A 17,224-nucleotide genomic window follows, 5' to 3' on the forward strand; every position below is an offset into this window, starting at 1 on the left:
TTCCCGGCTATGGTCTCTGGAATTATTCCTCTCCCTCCCCATTTTTTCAGTCTTCTTCTGTAGTCTCTACGCCTTTAAAAAAAAAAAGACTAAATATGGCTTTCCTTGAAGTATTTTATTTCTTCTCCTGAACCCTGTGGTTGTGCCTGATTCATGCTGCTTGTTAAAGTTGTTTAAAAACAATGAGAGAGAGAAAGCAGAAGAATGGCTTGCCATCTGAAGGTGAGTTGTAGTTTGAGGGCTGAGGCAAAGATAGAAGCATGTGAGGCACTCAGTAGTTTACAGCATACGTGAATCGCTCTGTCAGGAAGTCTTGTGGGGAGAAAGGGAAGCACATGGGGCTGTCTGTCCTTGAAGGGCTATATTGTTGGGGGTTCTCAGCAGGTCATTCCCACCAGCATATGCTGCTGTGGCAGGAGCAGCAGCCATATTGGAACCGCGAGAATGGAGTAGCTCAGAGCAAGGGCTTCCTACGCTGGTTCTGGTGGTCTCGGATGCTGTAGCGGTCTGATCCACAGCTCTTCTTTACGTGGAAATGTCTAGGAAGCTGAAGGAATCACGTGTATTTGTACAGGGTTGTGAAGTGTTTGTATCAGGCCTTTTTTCTATAGAGCTGAGTGCAGCTCCGAGGTTTTTCCTTCTGAAATCTCTCCTTCTGGAAATTCAGAACTGAAGAAAGGAGGATTGGGAGTGGAGGCATTTCCATCAATTTTAGGCTTTAAGGATTAAAGGGAAAGTTGTAGGAGGAGAATGTTGCCCTAGGGAAGATGAGGTTTCAGCTATGGTCTGATTGTTCCATGCAGAGGAACTTTTTTTCCATAATTTTACAGTCCCTAAGGATGCTGAACGTAGCAGAAGAAAAAAGAGAATTTAACTCTGAAGAAGACGATATAACAACAAGTTTAAGGAAACCTTCCAAAGTGTTTCCATGGAATAGATCTCTGTGCCATGGCATTGATTTCTGAGTAATGGATAGTCCACAGATACATTTTAAAGGCGTAAGACTGTGGTGAGAGTATATCCCTTCCTGGTTTAGGAAAAGGAAAGCTGAAAATTCCTAAGATGGAAGCATTCATTTGTGATGCTACTGGGAGGGCTTATATTCCTGTGGAAGGGAACTCTGTCCTCAAGATAGGAAGACGGAAGCTGTACTTGAGCAGGCTTCCTGGGCCGCAGGCTGTTGTGTGCAGTGGTATTGTTGCTAGGGCTGGATTGTATTTGTCTCATAGAGGAAAGTTCCTTGAAATGTGGTGGAACGGACTTGGAGGATGCGGCTCAGATGGAATTGGAGGTGTACTTTTTGGCAGGCTTCAGCTTGGAGTATGATTTTCATTGTAGCTGTCCGTCATTTGCTGTGGCTATGTAACTGGACAGCAGATTCAATTTTTAAGACAAGGTGGGCCCAGCATTCCTTCATGAGAAATCTTCCTATTGGAGAAGATCTAGGATAGCTGGTGAAACCATGAGGGAATCAAAATTTCCCAGATTGTCTGAGGACAAGCTCTAGAAGACGTTGTTAACAGTTCCAGGTAGGAACCGCTTTAAGGATTCCAAGTGTGTGATACTGGGAAGGTTGGCAGGTGGTCAGTGATCTAGACACTTTAGTAGGTTCCACTCCTTTGGGAGGTAAAGATGGTCTCAAGGGAGGGGGAAGTTCCCAGATTTTCCAATGAATGTGTGAGAGGCCACTGTCTGGTACAAGGGCTAGATGGGTGATTGTCAACCTTTTACCGGAAGATAGATCCACATTACTTTGGATTTGTAGGTATTAGGAGTCATCAGGGATGGCTGTGCTCTGGAGTTTTTCTCCCCTATTTCAGATGCCTTATGGTTTCTCCTTGTCACACTATTCAGAAAAGGAAGCTATATAGATGATGCTTTTGCAGTTACTGCATATTTATTTATTTATTTATTTATTTATTTATTTATTTATTTATTTATTTATGCTTTTTATATACCATCGTTCCAACAGAAAATCATAGCAGTTCACATAAATTGCATTTCATTACATTGTATAATATTGTATTAACAGGTTCTTATTTAAAGTAATTGTATCTATTTCTAATCTAATCGTAGAGCATATAGAAAGACATGGTTTAATGGAACACAGTCAACATGGATTTACCCAAGGGAAGTCTTGCCTAACAAATCCGCTTCATTTTTTTGAAGGGGTTAATAAACATGTGGATAAAGGTGAACCGGCAGATATAGTGTATTTGGATTTTCAGAAGGCGTTTGACAAAGTCCCTCATGAGAGGCTTCTAAGAAAACTAAAACGTCATGGGATAGGAGGCGATGTCCTTTCGTGGATTACAAACTGGTTAAAGACAGGAAACAGAGAGTAGGATTAAATGGTCAATTTTCTCAGTGGAAAAGGGTAAACAGTGGAGTGCCTCAGGGATCTGTACTTGGACCGGTACTTTTCAATATATATATAAATGATCTGGAAAGGAATACGATGAATGAGGTTATCAAATTTTTGGATGATTCAAAATTATTCAGAGTAGTTAAATCACAAGCGGATTGTGATACATTACAGGAGAACCTTGCAAGACTGGAAGATTGAGCATACAAATGGCAGATGAAATTTAATGTGGACAAGTGCAAGGTGTTGCATATAGGGAAACATAACCCTTGCTGTAGTTACACGATGTTAGATTCCATATTAGGAGCTACCACCCAGGAAAAAGATCTAGCCATCATAGTGGATAATATTTTAAAATCGTTGGCTCAGTGTGCTGCAGCAGTCAAAAAAGCAAACAGAATGTTAGGAATTATTAGGAAGGGAATGGTTAATAAAACGGAAAATGTCATAATGCCTCTATATCGCTCCATGGTGAGACCGCACCTGGAATTCTGTGTAAAATTCTGGTCGCCGCATCTCAAAAAAGATATAGTTGTGATGGAGAATGTACAGAGAAGGGCAACCAAAATGATAAAGGGGATGGAACAGCTCCCCTATGAGGAAAGGCTGAAGAGGTTAGGGCTGTTCAGCTTGGAGAAGAGACGGTTGAGGGGGGGATATGATAGAGGTCTTTAAGATCATGAGTGGTCTTGAACAAGTAGATGTGACTTGGTTCTTTACACTTTCGGATAATAGAAAGACTAGGGGGCACTCCATGAAGTTAGCAAGTAGCACATTTAAGACTAATCGGAGAAAATTCTTTTTCACTCAATGCACAATAAAGCTCTGGAATTTGTTGCCAGAGGATGTGGTTAGTGCAGTTAGTGTAGCTGGGTTCAAAAAAGGTTTGGATAAGTTCTTGGAGGAGAAGTCCATTAACGGCTATTAATCAAATTTACTTAGGGAATAGCCCCTGCTATTAATTGCATCAGTGGCATGGGATCTTTTTAGTGTTTGGGTAATTGCCAGGTTCTTGTGGCCTGGTTTGGCCTCTGTTGGAAACAGGATGCTGGGCTTGATGGATCCTTGGTCTGACCCAATATGGTATGTTTTATGGGTAGTTTGTTCCATCGTTTAGGTCCTGCTATTGTGAACATTAATTTTCTTATTTGGGTTAGATGAGTGTTCAGATTTGAAGGAACTGTAAGAAGATTTTTGTTTTGAGGTCTGAGATCTCTTTGTGGGTTGCAGCTTTTTATTGTTATTCCTGGAGGAGGTGGATCATAGTTGTGTGTAATATTAAAAATGAGGGATAATACTTTGTAATGGATTCTGAACTTTATTGGAAGCCAGTGAAGGTTGATTAGAGAAGGGATAATATGATCAAATTTTATAATTCCTTTAAGGAGTCTTGCTGAAGCATTTTGGAGAAGTTGTAAAGGTTTAATAGTGCTTCTGGGAAGGCCCAACAGAAGTGAGTTGGAATAGTCGTGGTTCGAAAATATTAAAGTTTGTAGAACTGTGCGGAAGTCTTGGAAGGTAAATAATGGTTTTAGATAGTGTAAGATTCTGAGTTTGGAATACCCAAATTTCATTATTTTACTTATATGGTTTTTCATGTTGATGATTTCATCTGTCTGTATTCCAAGGTCATAGACTTAATCTGAGGCTGTAATGTTGGCTGTTCCAAGGTTGAGAGTGGGTTGTTTGAGATTTTTGTTGTCTCTTCTTAGCCATATTATTTCAGTTTTATTGGTATTAATTGTAAGTTTTAGAAGAGAAAGTTCTTGTTGGATTGATCTCATGTATGTTAAGGTTGCTGTAGTTCTTTCAAAGGTTTTATCGAATGGAATGTAAAATTGAATATTATTGGCATATGTGAAAAATTTCATGTTCAGATTTTCTAAGAGAGTGCATATTGGTAGGAGGTAGATGTTGAATAGGGTTGCCGAGAATGCTGAGCCGTATGGAACTCCTGTGTCTATTGTGAATATGTCTGATAATTGGTTGTTTAATTTTACTTGCAGGCCGTACAGCAACTGATCGACTTGGAATGGAATGCGCCGTAGGCCAGTTTTAAAGGAGAACAGGTCCTAAAAGCCCTATATCCACTGGAACCCTCAGCCAAAGAACTCCTGGTGTTACCCAAAGTGGATGCCAAGGTCTGCGCTGTCACGAAGTGCACTATCATTCCAGTCGAAGGAGGAGCATCACTCAAGGATGCTCAGGTCAGATGTCATGAATCCATCCTTAAATAGTCATTTGATGCAGCAGCTATGTCACTACAGATTGCGGCCTGCTATGCCGTGGTGACACGTGCCTGCTTATCTCTTGCCAGGAATGCTACCACGCCCATCAAAACATTAGAACCAGTGATATCCTTCCTCACGGATGCGACATCTGACCTGGTGCGTACCTCAGCCAGGAACGTTTCATCCAGCTCTGGCTCCGAAGCTTGTCAGCCGACGCAACCTCCAAAATGAAACTCACAAGAATGCCCTTTAAAGGAGCCCTCCTGTTCGGAAATGAACTGGAGAAGTTAGCCGACAAATGGGCGAATCCCCAGTACCTCGGTTACCGGAGGACAAGAACAAAAGAAGCCATCGCCCCTCTCCCCGAACATCCAAGGGCAGAGGATCACAGCACTTTAGACCTTACAAGAATACATATCAAGCACCTCGCCCCACAGGCAGGGGCCAGTCCTTTCGGAACAAACACAATAAGAGGGGAGCCAGCTCAGGTCCAGGCCCCAGCCTAACCCCACAATGAGAATCAACAGACCCATCAACAGGAAGAAGCCATAGGGGGCAGGCTTGCCCTATTCTATCAAAGATGGGTCGAGATAACGTCGGACAAGTGGGTCCTAACCATCATTTGAGAGGAATACTATCTGGACTTCCACAGCATCCCTCCAGACAAATTTGTGATATCCCCTTGCCACTCCCCCTCCAAGAGGACGGCAGTGGTAACCACACTGACAAAATTGCTCTCCCTAGAGGCTATAACACCGGTGCCCACGCACCAACAAAATACTGGGCACTATTCCATCTATTTTATCGTCCCCAAGAAAGAGGGAATGTTCCGGCCCATCCTAGACCTCAAGTCTGTCAACCGCTACCTGAGGTTACCACACTTCCGCATGGAAACCCTACGTTTGGTCATAAGAGCAATACAGCCGGGAGAATTTCTGACCTCCCTGGACCTGTCAGAAGCCTATCTGCACATCCGCGTCCATCACGATACCACCAGCGCTTTCTATACTTCGTGATCATGGACCACCACTACCAGTTCCGGGCGCCATCCTTCGGACTAGCTACTGCCCCTCGGACGTTCACCATAATCATGGTGGTAGTGGCAGCGACACTGAGGAAAGAAGGAATCCTCGTACACCAGTACCTGGACGATTGGCTGATCAGGGCAAAATCTCCAGAAGAAAGTTGTCAGGTGACCACCAGAATCTTGGGTGGGTCGTCAAAACAACCAAGAGCTGCCTACAGCCCTCCCAATCACTAGAATACCTGGGAGTCCAGTTCGACACCCAACAAGACAAGTTTGTCCTTCCCCTTACAAGGAGAAGGAAATTGATGGACCAGTTGAGAAAACTGTTGAACGGCGCTCGCCCCACGGTATGGGACTATCTACAAGTCCTCGGCCTCATGACATTGACCATAGAAGTCGTCCCATGGGCAAGGGCTCACATGCGACCACTACAACGTTCCCTACTGTCACGATGGAACCTGATGTCCCAGGACTATACTGTTCGCCTCCAGTTACCGGCGGATGTACGGATCCAGCTCCTATGGTGGCTACAAGAAGACCATCTGAGCAAGGCAGTAAGGCTATACCCAGCGACCTGGGTCTTGCTTACCACGGATGCGAGCCTACGAGGGTGGGGAGCCCAATGCCAGGAGCTGACGGCCCAGGGGCAATGGGACAAGGAAGAGTCTGGATGGAACATCAACCGACTGGAAGCCCGAGCAGTCAGACTAGCCTGCCTGTGATTCAGTCACAGACTCCGGGGAGAATCGGTAGGTCATGTCGGACAACGCCACAACAGTGGCCTACATCAACTGCCAGGGAGGAACCAGAAGCCAACAGGTGTCCTTGGAAATAGACCCCCTAATGACGTGGGCGGAAGCAAACCTGCAAGGGATCTCAGCTGAACACATCGCGGGAAAAGACAACGTCACTGCGGATTACCTCAGCAGAGAAAGTCTAGATCCAGGAGAATGGAGGCTGTCGACCACAGCATTCCAGTTGATGATAAATCGCTGGGGAAGTCCAGCCATGGATCTTCTGGCAACCTGGTCCAACGCCAAAGTTCCCAACTTCTTCAGCCGCAGACGAGACCCACAATCCCAGAGGATCGACGCCCTCGTCCAGACCTGACCACAGGAAGACCTGCTTTATGCCTTTCCTCCATGGCCACTACTGGGTGGGATCATCCGCAAGATAGAACACCATAGGGGGCTAGTACTTCTAGTGGCCCCGGATTGGCCAAGAAGGCTGTGGTACGCAGACATGCAAAGACTTCTGGAGGGGAGTCCCCTGTTTCTACCTCCACACAGGGATCTGCTCCAGCAAGGACCGATCCTCCACGAAGACCCAACGTGATTATCTCTTAAGGTCTGGCCATTGAGAAGATGCGCCTGAAGAAGAGTGGATACTCAGGGGCAGTGATTGACGCCTTGCTCCGAGCACGCAAGTTCTCCATGTCTCTAACCTACATACGAATATGGAGAATATTCGAAGCCTGGTGTGAAGACCGCGACATACTTATGCAGACAGTCAAAATTCCCACAGAAATTTCTGCAGGACGGCTTACAGAAGGGGATGTCTTTCAATCCCATCAAGGTTCAGGTGGCCGCGTTGGCTTGCTTCAGAGCCAAAGTGGTCAGCATCAGTCTGTCTTCACACCCAGACGTCTCCTGCTTCCTGAGAGGCGTCAAGCAAATCCGACCACCACTAAAGTGGCCGGTACCCCTATGGAACCTCAGTCTAGTACTAGACTCCTAGTGGGAGCTTCCTTCAGGCTATCCCTACGGCTTCTAATCTTGAAGACGGCATTCCTAGTGGCAATATGTTCAGCCCATCACATCTCTGAACTTCAAGCACTATTCTCTCTGGAACCATTCCTCAGATTCACACTGGGATCCATACAGCTACGCACTGTCCCTTCCTTCCTTCCTTCCATAGGTGTTTCTCATTTCCATCTAAACCAAACCATCTCACTGCCATCTTCAGACGAGCATAGGGACTCGGAAGACTCTCGCCTTCTTCGCCATCTTAACATTGGCAGACTACTAGTCCGATACCTGGAAAGGTTGGAATCTGTATGAAAGACGGACCACCTATTCGTCCTTCACAGTGGGAAGAAACAAAGGGAAGCAGCCTCGCAGGCAACCATAGCCCGCTGGATCAAAGAAGTAATCAAGGCAGCCTACGTAGAGGCAGGGAAGCCTCCACCTCTACAAGTCCAGGCCCATTCCACCAGAGCCCAGGCAGTGTCCTGAGCAGAAACCAAGATGCTGTCACCTGCCGAGATCTGTCGGGTGGCGACACGGTCCTCCATTCACACCTTTTCGAGGTTCTACTGCCTGGATGTTCAGGCCCGGGAGGACACAGCATTTACAAGGGCAGTACTAAGTGGGCCACGGGCAGCCTCCCACCCGGTTCGGGAGTAGCTTTTGTACATCCCATTGGTCTTGACTCCATCTGCTACACGCTAGGAAATGGAGAAATTACTTACCTGATAATTTAGTTTTCCCTAGTGTAGACAGACAGACTCAGTATCCCGCCCACGGCTGCCTCAGAATACAGAAACCTCGGGTGACAATCCCCGAGAGCAAGACAAGCATGAGTAAGCCACACTTTACCCCTAGTCAAGACACCCATAATTACTGGTGTCTGTGTTTCTCAGTTGAGTGCACTGGTGGTCTCCAGCTAGAATTCACGCCAACCAGTTCAAGTTAATCAAGTTAACCAAGTTAGTCAAGTTATTCAAACACACACATATATCCACAATTGCTTTTCGAGGAGAATACTGAAGAGCAGAGCCTTCTGCACGGGTATATGTAGTGCTGACATCAGATGGAAATCTGATCCGTCTCCAACTGCTATCAGGAGCACACTATACCCATTGGTCCTGAGTCTATCTGTCTACACTCAGGAAAACGAAATTATCAGGTAAGTAATTTCTCCATTAGTAAGACTCCTAGATTTCGGGCATTAATGAGAATTTGTATGGAAGTGCCATTTAAGAGAAGGTGTGTAGGAGGCCCATTTGAAGGGTTGGCAATCGAACTTAGAAATAGTATTTCAGTTTTATTGGGGTTTAGGTTTAGATGGCTGTGAGATAACCATCTGTCAATTATATTTATATATAGAACTACAGTAGAAAAAGTTTCAGACCAAGAAGACCTTCGAGCCAGGGAGAAGGGGCTTTGTTTGGTTCAGAAGTTTTGAGAGTGAACTTGCCAGTGTCTCTTGAATACTACCCAAGGCGGAATAAAGAAGAAGAAATTCATTCTTACCTGATACTTTCCTTTTCTTGAGTCCAGCGAGACAAGTTCTGCCAATTATTATTCTCGTATTTCATTTTTAAAATAACTGCTTGTGTGTGTTAATTGGTGCGATGGATATTACAGTAATAAACCTTTTCTAGGAATGTAGGATATGTCTGTTCCATTTCTTCTTTTCTGTTTGTTCTCCCTTGGAAGCCTTCTGGTTTTTGTATGGGAGTGAGGGAAATATTTTGTGTATTAAAAATACTTATCTTGGACTTCCGGTGATGACGTCACCCGAGGATAGTCTGAAGTGAGAGCTCTGCGGCTCCCTTCTGATCTTCCCCCTAAGATCGGGCTGAAACTGCGGCGCTTTTCCCCAGAATTTTTCAGGCGGGGCTTCTTGAATGCCCCTGCTCCCGATGCTGAGGTGAGGATCGTCGGATTTCGCGGGAGTAGACAGCAGGCATGCCGCGTTGTGATCCCCCCCCTCTCACGCGACCAAAATGGCGACGGCCCGATAGGATGGCAAACATAACTCCCCGTTTGTGGAAGTGATTCGGGAGGCAATCGCGGTGGTAGTGAGTAAAGGAACCCTAAGGCAGCTGCACATATCCCAGAACAAGAAGCCTATAGAGGCTCAGGGTGGAGCAGACGAGAAACTCTGAACACGGACCCAGTTCTTCAGCGCAGCCACGTGGTTAAGATGGCGTCTATTGCAGCGTGTTCCCGTCTCTGATCTTTGGGTCATGGCCTGTTACTTCAGCGTTCTCAGTCTCAGAAAGGTCAATTGCAAGGAGTAATAATGTGGACAATACAACATGATGGATTGCCTGGCTCTCCTACTGTGATGGCAATACCGTGAGTGTAGTTTTTCCTTCACTATTTTGGAAATTCACACACATGCTGACATCCCTGGCACTTCTCATAAACACTGGTATCGCAGCTGATTTTACAGAATATACAGGTCAGCTGACTTGATTACATAGAGATCTTGCCTGTAGACAGTGCACTCAGCCCTGTCATCCTTGTCTATCTCACATTTTATTACCTGCTGCGGCCCCTGCAGATTTTCTTGGATACCGTAATAAGAAGACAGGTTCTTCCAGAGTGATAGATTGCTGAGCACTGATACCGTTCAGCGTGGGGGATCCGAAGGAATGCGACATAGGAGTTCCAGGGCTTGTCCTGAACGAGGAACTCCTGCAGCCAGAATGGCTACTAATACGGACGGAGCGAAACAACTCACCTCAGTGTCAGAGGATGTCTTACTGCAAATCTCATCTCGGGTCTTGGGAGCACTGGATGAGAGACTTATTAGGCTGCAGACTATGATGGATGATAGAAAGGGGACCCTGGAAGGACAGGCCAAGCGAATGGATTGCGTGGAGCAAAGGATTAGTGACCAGGATGACAGGCTGGTACATGCAGAAAGACAAGTCCAACAACTTACAGAACAGCAGACCGCACTCCTGACCCGGATAGAAGATCAAGAGAACAGAAACCGACGGAATAATAGTAAAATTGTTGGAATTCCAGAGATTGTAAAAGAATCAGAGCTGTATCATCTTATAGAGGACTGGCTACCCAATCATTTGGGGCTGACATCTTTGCTGGGCCAACTATGATGTGAGAGTGCCCATCGGATGGGCCCTTTACGGGAAGGAGATAATAGACCACGGCCTGTAATGATACGTATTCTCAACTGGCTACATAAGGTGCAGCTGATGCGAGAGTGCCAAAAACGACAGGTGATAGAATATGAAGGAAATCGCATCTTGCTCTTTAATGATTTCTCAGTGGCGGTGGCCACGCAGCGGAGGGCAATGGTGCCTAAGTGTACTGAGCTGCATAAAAGAGTCATCTCCTTTGCACTACTTTATCCAGCGAAGCTAAGGATAAACTATGATCACAAGATTCTCTTCTTTTCGAAACCCGATGATGCTTCTGCATTCCTGGCGAATTTAGTTCCGGAAGGACCCCCTGGAACGGGAGCAGCAACATAGATGCCGATCACGATAAAGAGTGGCCAGGATCTGGTTGTTCGGGGGGGGGGGGTGGAACTGAAAAGTTGATCTTTGAGATTACTCATATTTGTTTTGGTTCAAAGATGGTGCCCTTGCTTCTGAGTCACTATCTCTCGTATTCTGTTCCGTATTTGTGTGGGCTGCTTAATGGGTGTTATTTCTGAAAGATGGACTGTGGAGGGGGATTGTAATACTTGGGCGCCACAGTTTCAGCCTTTTGTTTTAGTTCTCATCAGTTACAAGGTTCTATTGTAATGTTTTGCGATAATAGTATAGATTTATATTTGCACTGTAACCTGGGGGGAGAGGGGGGCGGAGGAGAACTTCGGCATGCCTCGAAAACAGGAGCATGTTGGAGTTCTGGGCCTCCTAAGGATGCAAATTACAAGATGTAAGTATGTATGGCTTGTTAATTGGTATGTATAGTGTGCTTGGAGTGTATGGGAATGGATGTTGTGGTTGGGGGTCAGAAAGAATCCCTAGGAGAGGCGAAAGTATTTTTTGCAGGGGAACAGTCCATATGACAATGGTGTAACAAGGTACAAGCTGTCTCCTTATGATCCCAGAGGCTCAGGCTGGGGAGCCGAGGGATTGTCTACATTGCCACCTTCTTTGCTCATTTTCTCTCGGCTGAGCCTCTAAGACTCTAATGTGATGGCAGCAGTAAAATTTACTTTTCTTAATGTAGATGGCATTCATTCCCCAATTAAAAGAAAGAAGCTTTTGATGGCATTTAAACGTATGCATGCGCAGGTGGTGTTCCTTCAGGAAACCCACGTATCAGCGGGTGAACATACCAAATTGAAAAGAGAATGGGTGGGACAATGTTTTTTCTCCTCTTATAGTGCCCGGAAAAGAGGGGTTGCAATATTAATTCATAAACAACTGTCCTTCCAATCAGAGAGGGTTTGGCAGGACCCGGAAGGCCGTTACATCATTGTCCAAGGATTATGTAACCAACAAAAAGTAATTTTTTGTAATGCATATGCCCCAAATGTTTATAGTCATGATTTTTTCACATATTTGGTGGGGATGTTGAGGGAATTCACAGACTATGCAGTGCTGGTAGGGGGAGATTTCAACTATGTAGCTAATAAAACTGAGGACTGTCGACCGCCTAAGTCTGTAGAGCCTGGAGATAATCAAAAAGGGCCTAATTTTTTGTGCCAAGAGTTGCGCCTATTAGATATCTGGCGGACTTTGCATCCTGGAGAACAAGACTATACTTTTTTTCACATCCGCATGGGTCATACTCTCGACTAGATTATTTTTTGATCTCAGATTTCTTGTTCCCTAAAACGACGATGGCCACAATAGGAGCGATAGCCTTGTCCGATCACGCTCCGGTATCAGTGATAGTCACCTTGGGTTGCACCCTGAAACCTCCTTTTTCATGGCGCATGCTTACTTTTGGACAAAGAATTTTCACGTTTCTTGCAGGAAAGATGGGAGGATTATCTAAAATTCAACTTGAGCCCTGAGGTAACGCAAGTGGATTCTTTGAGAAGCGGGAAAAGCGTTGATGCGTGGGCACATTATAGCATATGTTGCCACTCAGAATAAGGCTAGAAATGCTGCGATACTTAAACTTACTGCAGAATTGAAAGCTGCCCAACTTCGACATATGCAGGAGATGTCTGAGCCTAGTAAAAGGGAGGCAGAGGGTATTCATGAAACGTTACAAGCGCTCTTACACCAAAGAGCATCTAAATCATTACGCTATTATCAGTATCAGATGTATTGTTATGGTAACAGATGTAGTAAGCTCTTAGCTAACTTAGTACGGGTACGTTGTTCCAAATCTTTCATCACTAGTATTAAGGATCACACTGGGGTGCAACACGTTACAGCGCAGGCGATAGCGGATCGGTTTCATGAATACTACAGCCAGTTATATGGGGATAAACCAAGTAATAATGAGACGAGGGACACATTTTTTAATAATGTACCCTGGCCTAGGTTTACTGTGGATCAGCAGGCCATGTTAAATAAGCCAATACGGAAATTTATGTGGTGATCCATGGCTTGAAACCAGGCAAGGCGGCAGGGCCGGATGGATTAGGACTGGAATTCTATAAGATCTTAAAATTTCCCGTGCTGCCAGTGTTGCGGCAGTACTATAATGGGTTGCTTCAGGGCTCGACAGTCAGTCCCCTGGAAAATCAGTTACTATAGTTCTCTTGCCGAAACCAGGCAAGGATTTACAAGATGTTGGCTCTTATCGGCCTATTTCTTTAATTAATGGCGATCTGAAGATCTTATCTGCTGTCCTTGCGGCTCGATTAAATTCCCTCTTGCCATCTGTCATTCATGAAGACCAAACAGGATTTATTAAAGGGCGGCAGGGAGTAAAGAGCGTGAGGCGTCTGATTGGATTGTTAAATTTTCATCCAACAACAGAGGTGATGGTCTTGAGCCTGGATGTGGAGAAGGCTTTTGACCCTCTTTCTTGGAATTATTTATTCTGGGCTCTGCAGACTTATGGTATATCTGGTTCTTTTCCTACTTGGTTGCAGGCGTTGTATTCCAATCCCAGTGCCCGTCTCCTTATTAATGGGACATTGTCTATACCCTTCCCGATTCAATGTGGGGTACGACAGGGGTTCCCCTCTCGCCTCTTTTATTTGTTCTGGCGTTGGAGCCCCTGGCAATTAAATTAAGGCTGGATGGGGAATTTAAGGGTCTACGACTGGGAAGACGTCAGATGAAACTGGTAATGTCATCAAAGCTTTAACTGTAGCGCATCTTTCCTATATATTCATAATTCAGTTATCCAGTCCAAAACTTCTCTCTGAAATGGAAGCATATCTCGCTTTCAGTGACCTTCCTCTTGGGTCAGAGAAGGCAATTCTTAGGGAGTTTTCTTATGAAATTTAAATATCCATAGAGAGACAGATATGGAGGAGAATGTGATTGTCTGGAGAGGGGGGTGGGGTGCTAGGAGAGAAGTAAAAATATATGCAGTCACATACCATGCTCATGAGTTCCAGAGTCCGAGGGAGTTGTCGGTAAGCTCATGAGCCCAGTTGCTCCACTAGACCAGTCACTCACCCCCTTCTTCCAGGGCTGTTCCATCATTCTGGGGTGTTGACATTTAACCTCACCTGTGCATGTCATAACCCCAGGAACCTCTCATTGACCCTGCCTATGCTTGTATCTGCCGTGTAGACACGCCATTAACCTGTCCCGTAAACCACACAGCACCAGGTAGATTTCATTAATTCTGCCAGTGCGTGTGCAGCCTGGGGAGAAGTTATAAACCTTGTCCCATGAGTAGCACAGAACTGGGAAGATGTCATTAGTTACTCCTGTGTATCATATACAGCCACGGGCTTGGTGTGTAACAATCAATCTTTTCTCTCACTCTGTAGGTTGTTGCCCCCACTATCAGCTCCCCCGTCTGCCAGGAGCAGCTGATTGAAGCAGGGAAGCTGGTAGCGAAGTCCGTGGAAGGCTGCGTGGAGGCATCACAGGCGGCCACCAGTGACAATCACCTCCTGAAGCAAGTGGGCGTTGCTGCCACTGCTGTCACCCAGGCGCTCAACGACTTGCTGCAGCACATCAAGCAGTATGCCACGGGTGGGCAGCCTATAGGCCGCTACGACGTGGCCACGGACACTATCCTGAATGTCACAGAAAACATCTTCAGCTCCATGGGAGATGCAGGTGAGTTCTGCCAGGGTCTCACCTGCCTGAGCACTTCCTGCAGCTCTTCCTCTGCTCGGCAGTAACAGAGTAAACGGGGATAGAAAAAAGACCATCTGTCCCATCTCGTCTGCCCCACGTATCCTGTCCCTAGGCTGAGGGCACAGTGTGACTGCCTGCAGGAGTTCTCCCAATCCAGCACAGTCCTTTCCACACCTCCATCTTGGGGAGAAGAGCTGGTAGGGGATGGCATGCAAGGTCTGCAGGTACATTGTACTGTGGGCTTTGCGCTGCTTTTCAGAGGGGGAATGTAGGTGAGAGATTTCCCATGGGAACTTACGCTTGCACTGCTTTTTGTGTGGACAGACTTTTGCTGGAAAAGTACAAGAGTTCCCAAAACACACTCTGGGACCAGCTCCTATACATGCAGCGTTGTGCAAATGTCTCGTACATGTGTGCCTTTTATTCCTAGCCCCAGGAATGAATGCCTCCTGTCATCCTGGCTGAACGTACACACCTTGCAAAAGAGAGCGTGAACTTTGGCACATTGAGGGAAGGGTAGTTTTCATGCAGCTAATTAACCTGGGTAAATTGAATTTTCCTCTTTAAAAACCTTTGGAAATTGCCCTCACAAGATTCGCACTTTTTTTTAAAATTCTTTATTTGTAGAATTTTATAATTTACAAACAAATAATAGTTTGTAACGGAAATATGTGGAAGATCACAATTTACAAAAAATATATTCCAAGATAATTTTCAATAAATGAAGATAACAATTCCACTCCAAGCAGGTCCTAAAATCTGGAACACTCTCCCGTCAGATCTCAGATCAGTGCAATGCTCCACTACATTTAAAAAACGACTCAAGACCTGGTTATTCAACCAAGCTTTCCCTTAACATCAACTTGCGGAATATCCCGGCCAATGATCCCCTCCGTGGGAACACGCTAGAGAACTATATAGACCTCTAGAAATCACATATTCTTTGGCAGTCTAATTATCTAACAACATTATAATACCACCTGTTTAGCTAGACTACATTAGGCACCGTACCTTTTAATTATGTTATTAACCCCATATATCTTAACCCAAGTTAATTCGACCTGTTCATTGTAAGACATTTACTTGTCATTGTTATTGTTGAGAATGTAAACCGAATTGATCAATAATTCTGTTATTGGAAAGTCGGTATAGAAAAATGCTAAATAAATAAATAAATAAAAGAAATTTTAAGGGAGATCAAGAAGAGACAAAAAAAATACTCTGGAATAAAGGCTTAACATAGGCATCCAGCGCTGCTTAATTTACAATCACTGAAGCACTGGAGAGGAAGTGAGGGCTTCCGGGACTCAGCAAATGTTTTTAACTGTTCTGGAAGAAAAAAGATAAAACAATCCTCTCCTTTTTTTAATTATACATTTGCAAGGAAAACGAAGAATAAAGAGAAACCTAAAGAGACCAACATCCTGACGAAAAGATAAAAAACCTTTTTGCCGAATTTGAGTGGTAGAGGCTAAATCAGGAAAGATTTTTACAGCTGAGGCAAAAAAAGTAACAGGGTACTTCTTAAAGTAATTTCTCATTACAATATTTAAATCTGAAGAGGAAATAAAGGAGACTAATAGTGTTCCTCAATCAATAACCGCCAGAGAGGAATTTTCAAGAAAATTAGACAGATCATTCTGAAATGAGATATTAACTGCTGGTTTAGATAAGAAAAAAACATGTGTTAATCGATGGTAAATTTTCAGTTATAAAACCAAAACCTCTGAAAGAAATTTCTTCAGTGTAATATAAGGAATTTCCCCAGCAACCCTTGGAAAATTAAGAAACCCGCAGGTTAAGGTATCTAGCTTTATTCTCCAAATGTTCAATGCATCTAACAAGGGCCATTCGATCTTTCACTGTGGCTACACTGAATTCCTGGACTTTCTTTACATTATCTTCAATCACAGAAACTCTAGAAGATACTAAATTAACCTGAGTCCTTACATCCTAAAAAGGTTCTGTTGAAATTTGGTTGAAAAGTGATCCATCTTTACATTCAAAGTGTTTAATGACGTCCCAAAGCCAGCCACAAGATCTTGCCCCCCCCCCCTTAAAGTGGCAGCACCTCTTTTCTTCTCAATTTGTATTATTGTTGCATAAAGCTTACATGGAGACTGAGGCAGATTGGAATTTGCAGGAGCCTCCGCCTGCAGAGGGTACAGCGGGCCCTAGGGTCCAGCCACCTCGTACAGTTCCTGATGCTGTGGTGCCGCTGTCCCCTGTCCAGCCAGATCCCGATCCTCAGGATCCTCCCACGGGCGGTGACGTTGACAATGCTGCCCCAGTTGACGGGGATGACCCACGAGTGCTCCGGTTATTTCGCAGGGAGGAGCTGGATCCGTTGATCCCTCATGTGCTCGCGGAACTCGATATTCAGGTGCTGCAGCCCATGTTGGAGCCTTCCTCAGGGGATCCGGTCTTGTCTGGTCTTCGGGCCCCCCGTAAAACCTTCCCTTTTCACCCGATGCTTTTGCAGCTTATAACTCGGGAGTGGGATGCGCCTGAATCCAGCCTGAGAGTTAGAAGAGCCATGGAAAAGCTTTATCCGCTTCCGGAGGAATTCTTGGATCTGCTTAAGATTCCTAAGGTGGACACGGCTGTCTCGGCGATCGCTAAGCACACAACCATTCCTGTGACGGGAGCGGCAGCTCTTAAGG

The 17,224-nt window shown here is 45.2% G+C and overlaps 1 protein-coding gene across 1 annotated transcript in view; it reads left to right on the forward strand.

Annotated features, from left to right (window-relative positions):
- LOC115079620 (talin-1-like) overlaps positions 1-17,224 on the forward strand; it is a 480,705-nt gene that overhangs the window by 194,274 nt on the left and 269,207 nt on the right. Inside the window, 1 exon segment of the mRNA XM_029583330.1 lies at positions 14,246-14,540. Within this exon segment, the coding sequence (XP_029439190.1) occupies positions 14,246-14,540 (295 nt within the window).

This window comes from Rhinatrema bivittatum, chromosome 1, assembly GCF_901001135.1.
Source record: "Rhinatrema bivittatum chromosome 1, aRhiBiv1.1, whole genome shotgun sequence".
NCBI lineage: Eukaryota > Metazoa > Chordata > Amphibia > Gymnophiona > Rhinatrematidae > Rhinatrema > Rhinatrema bivittatum.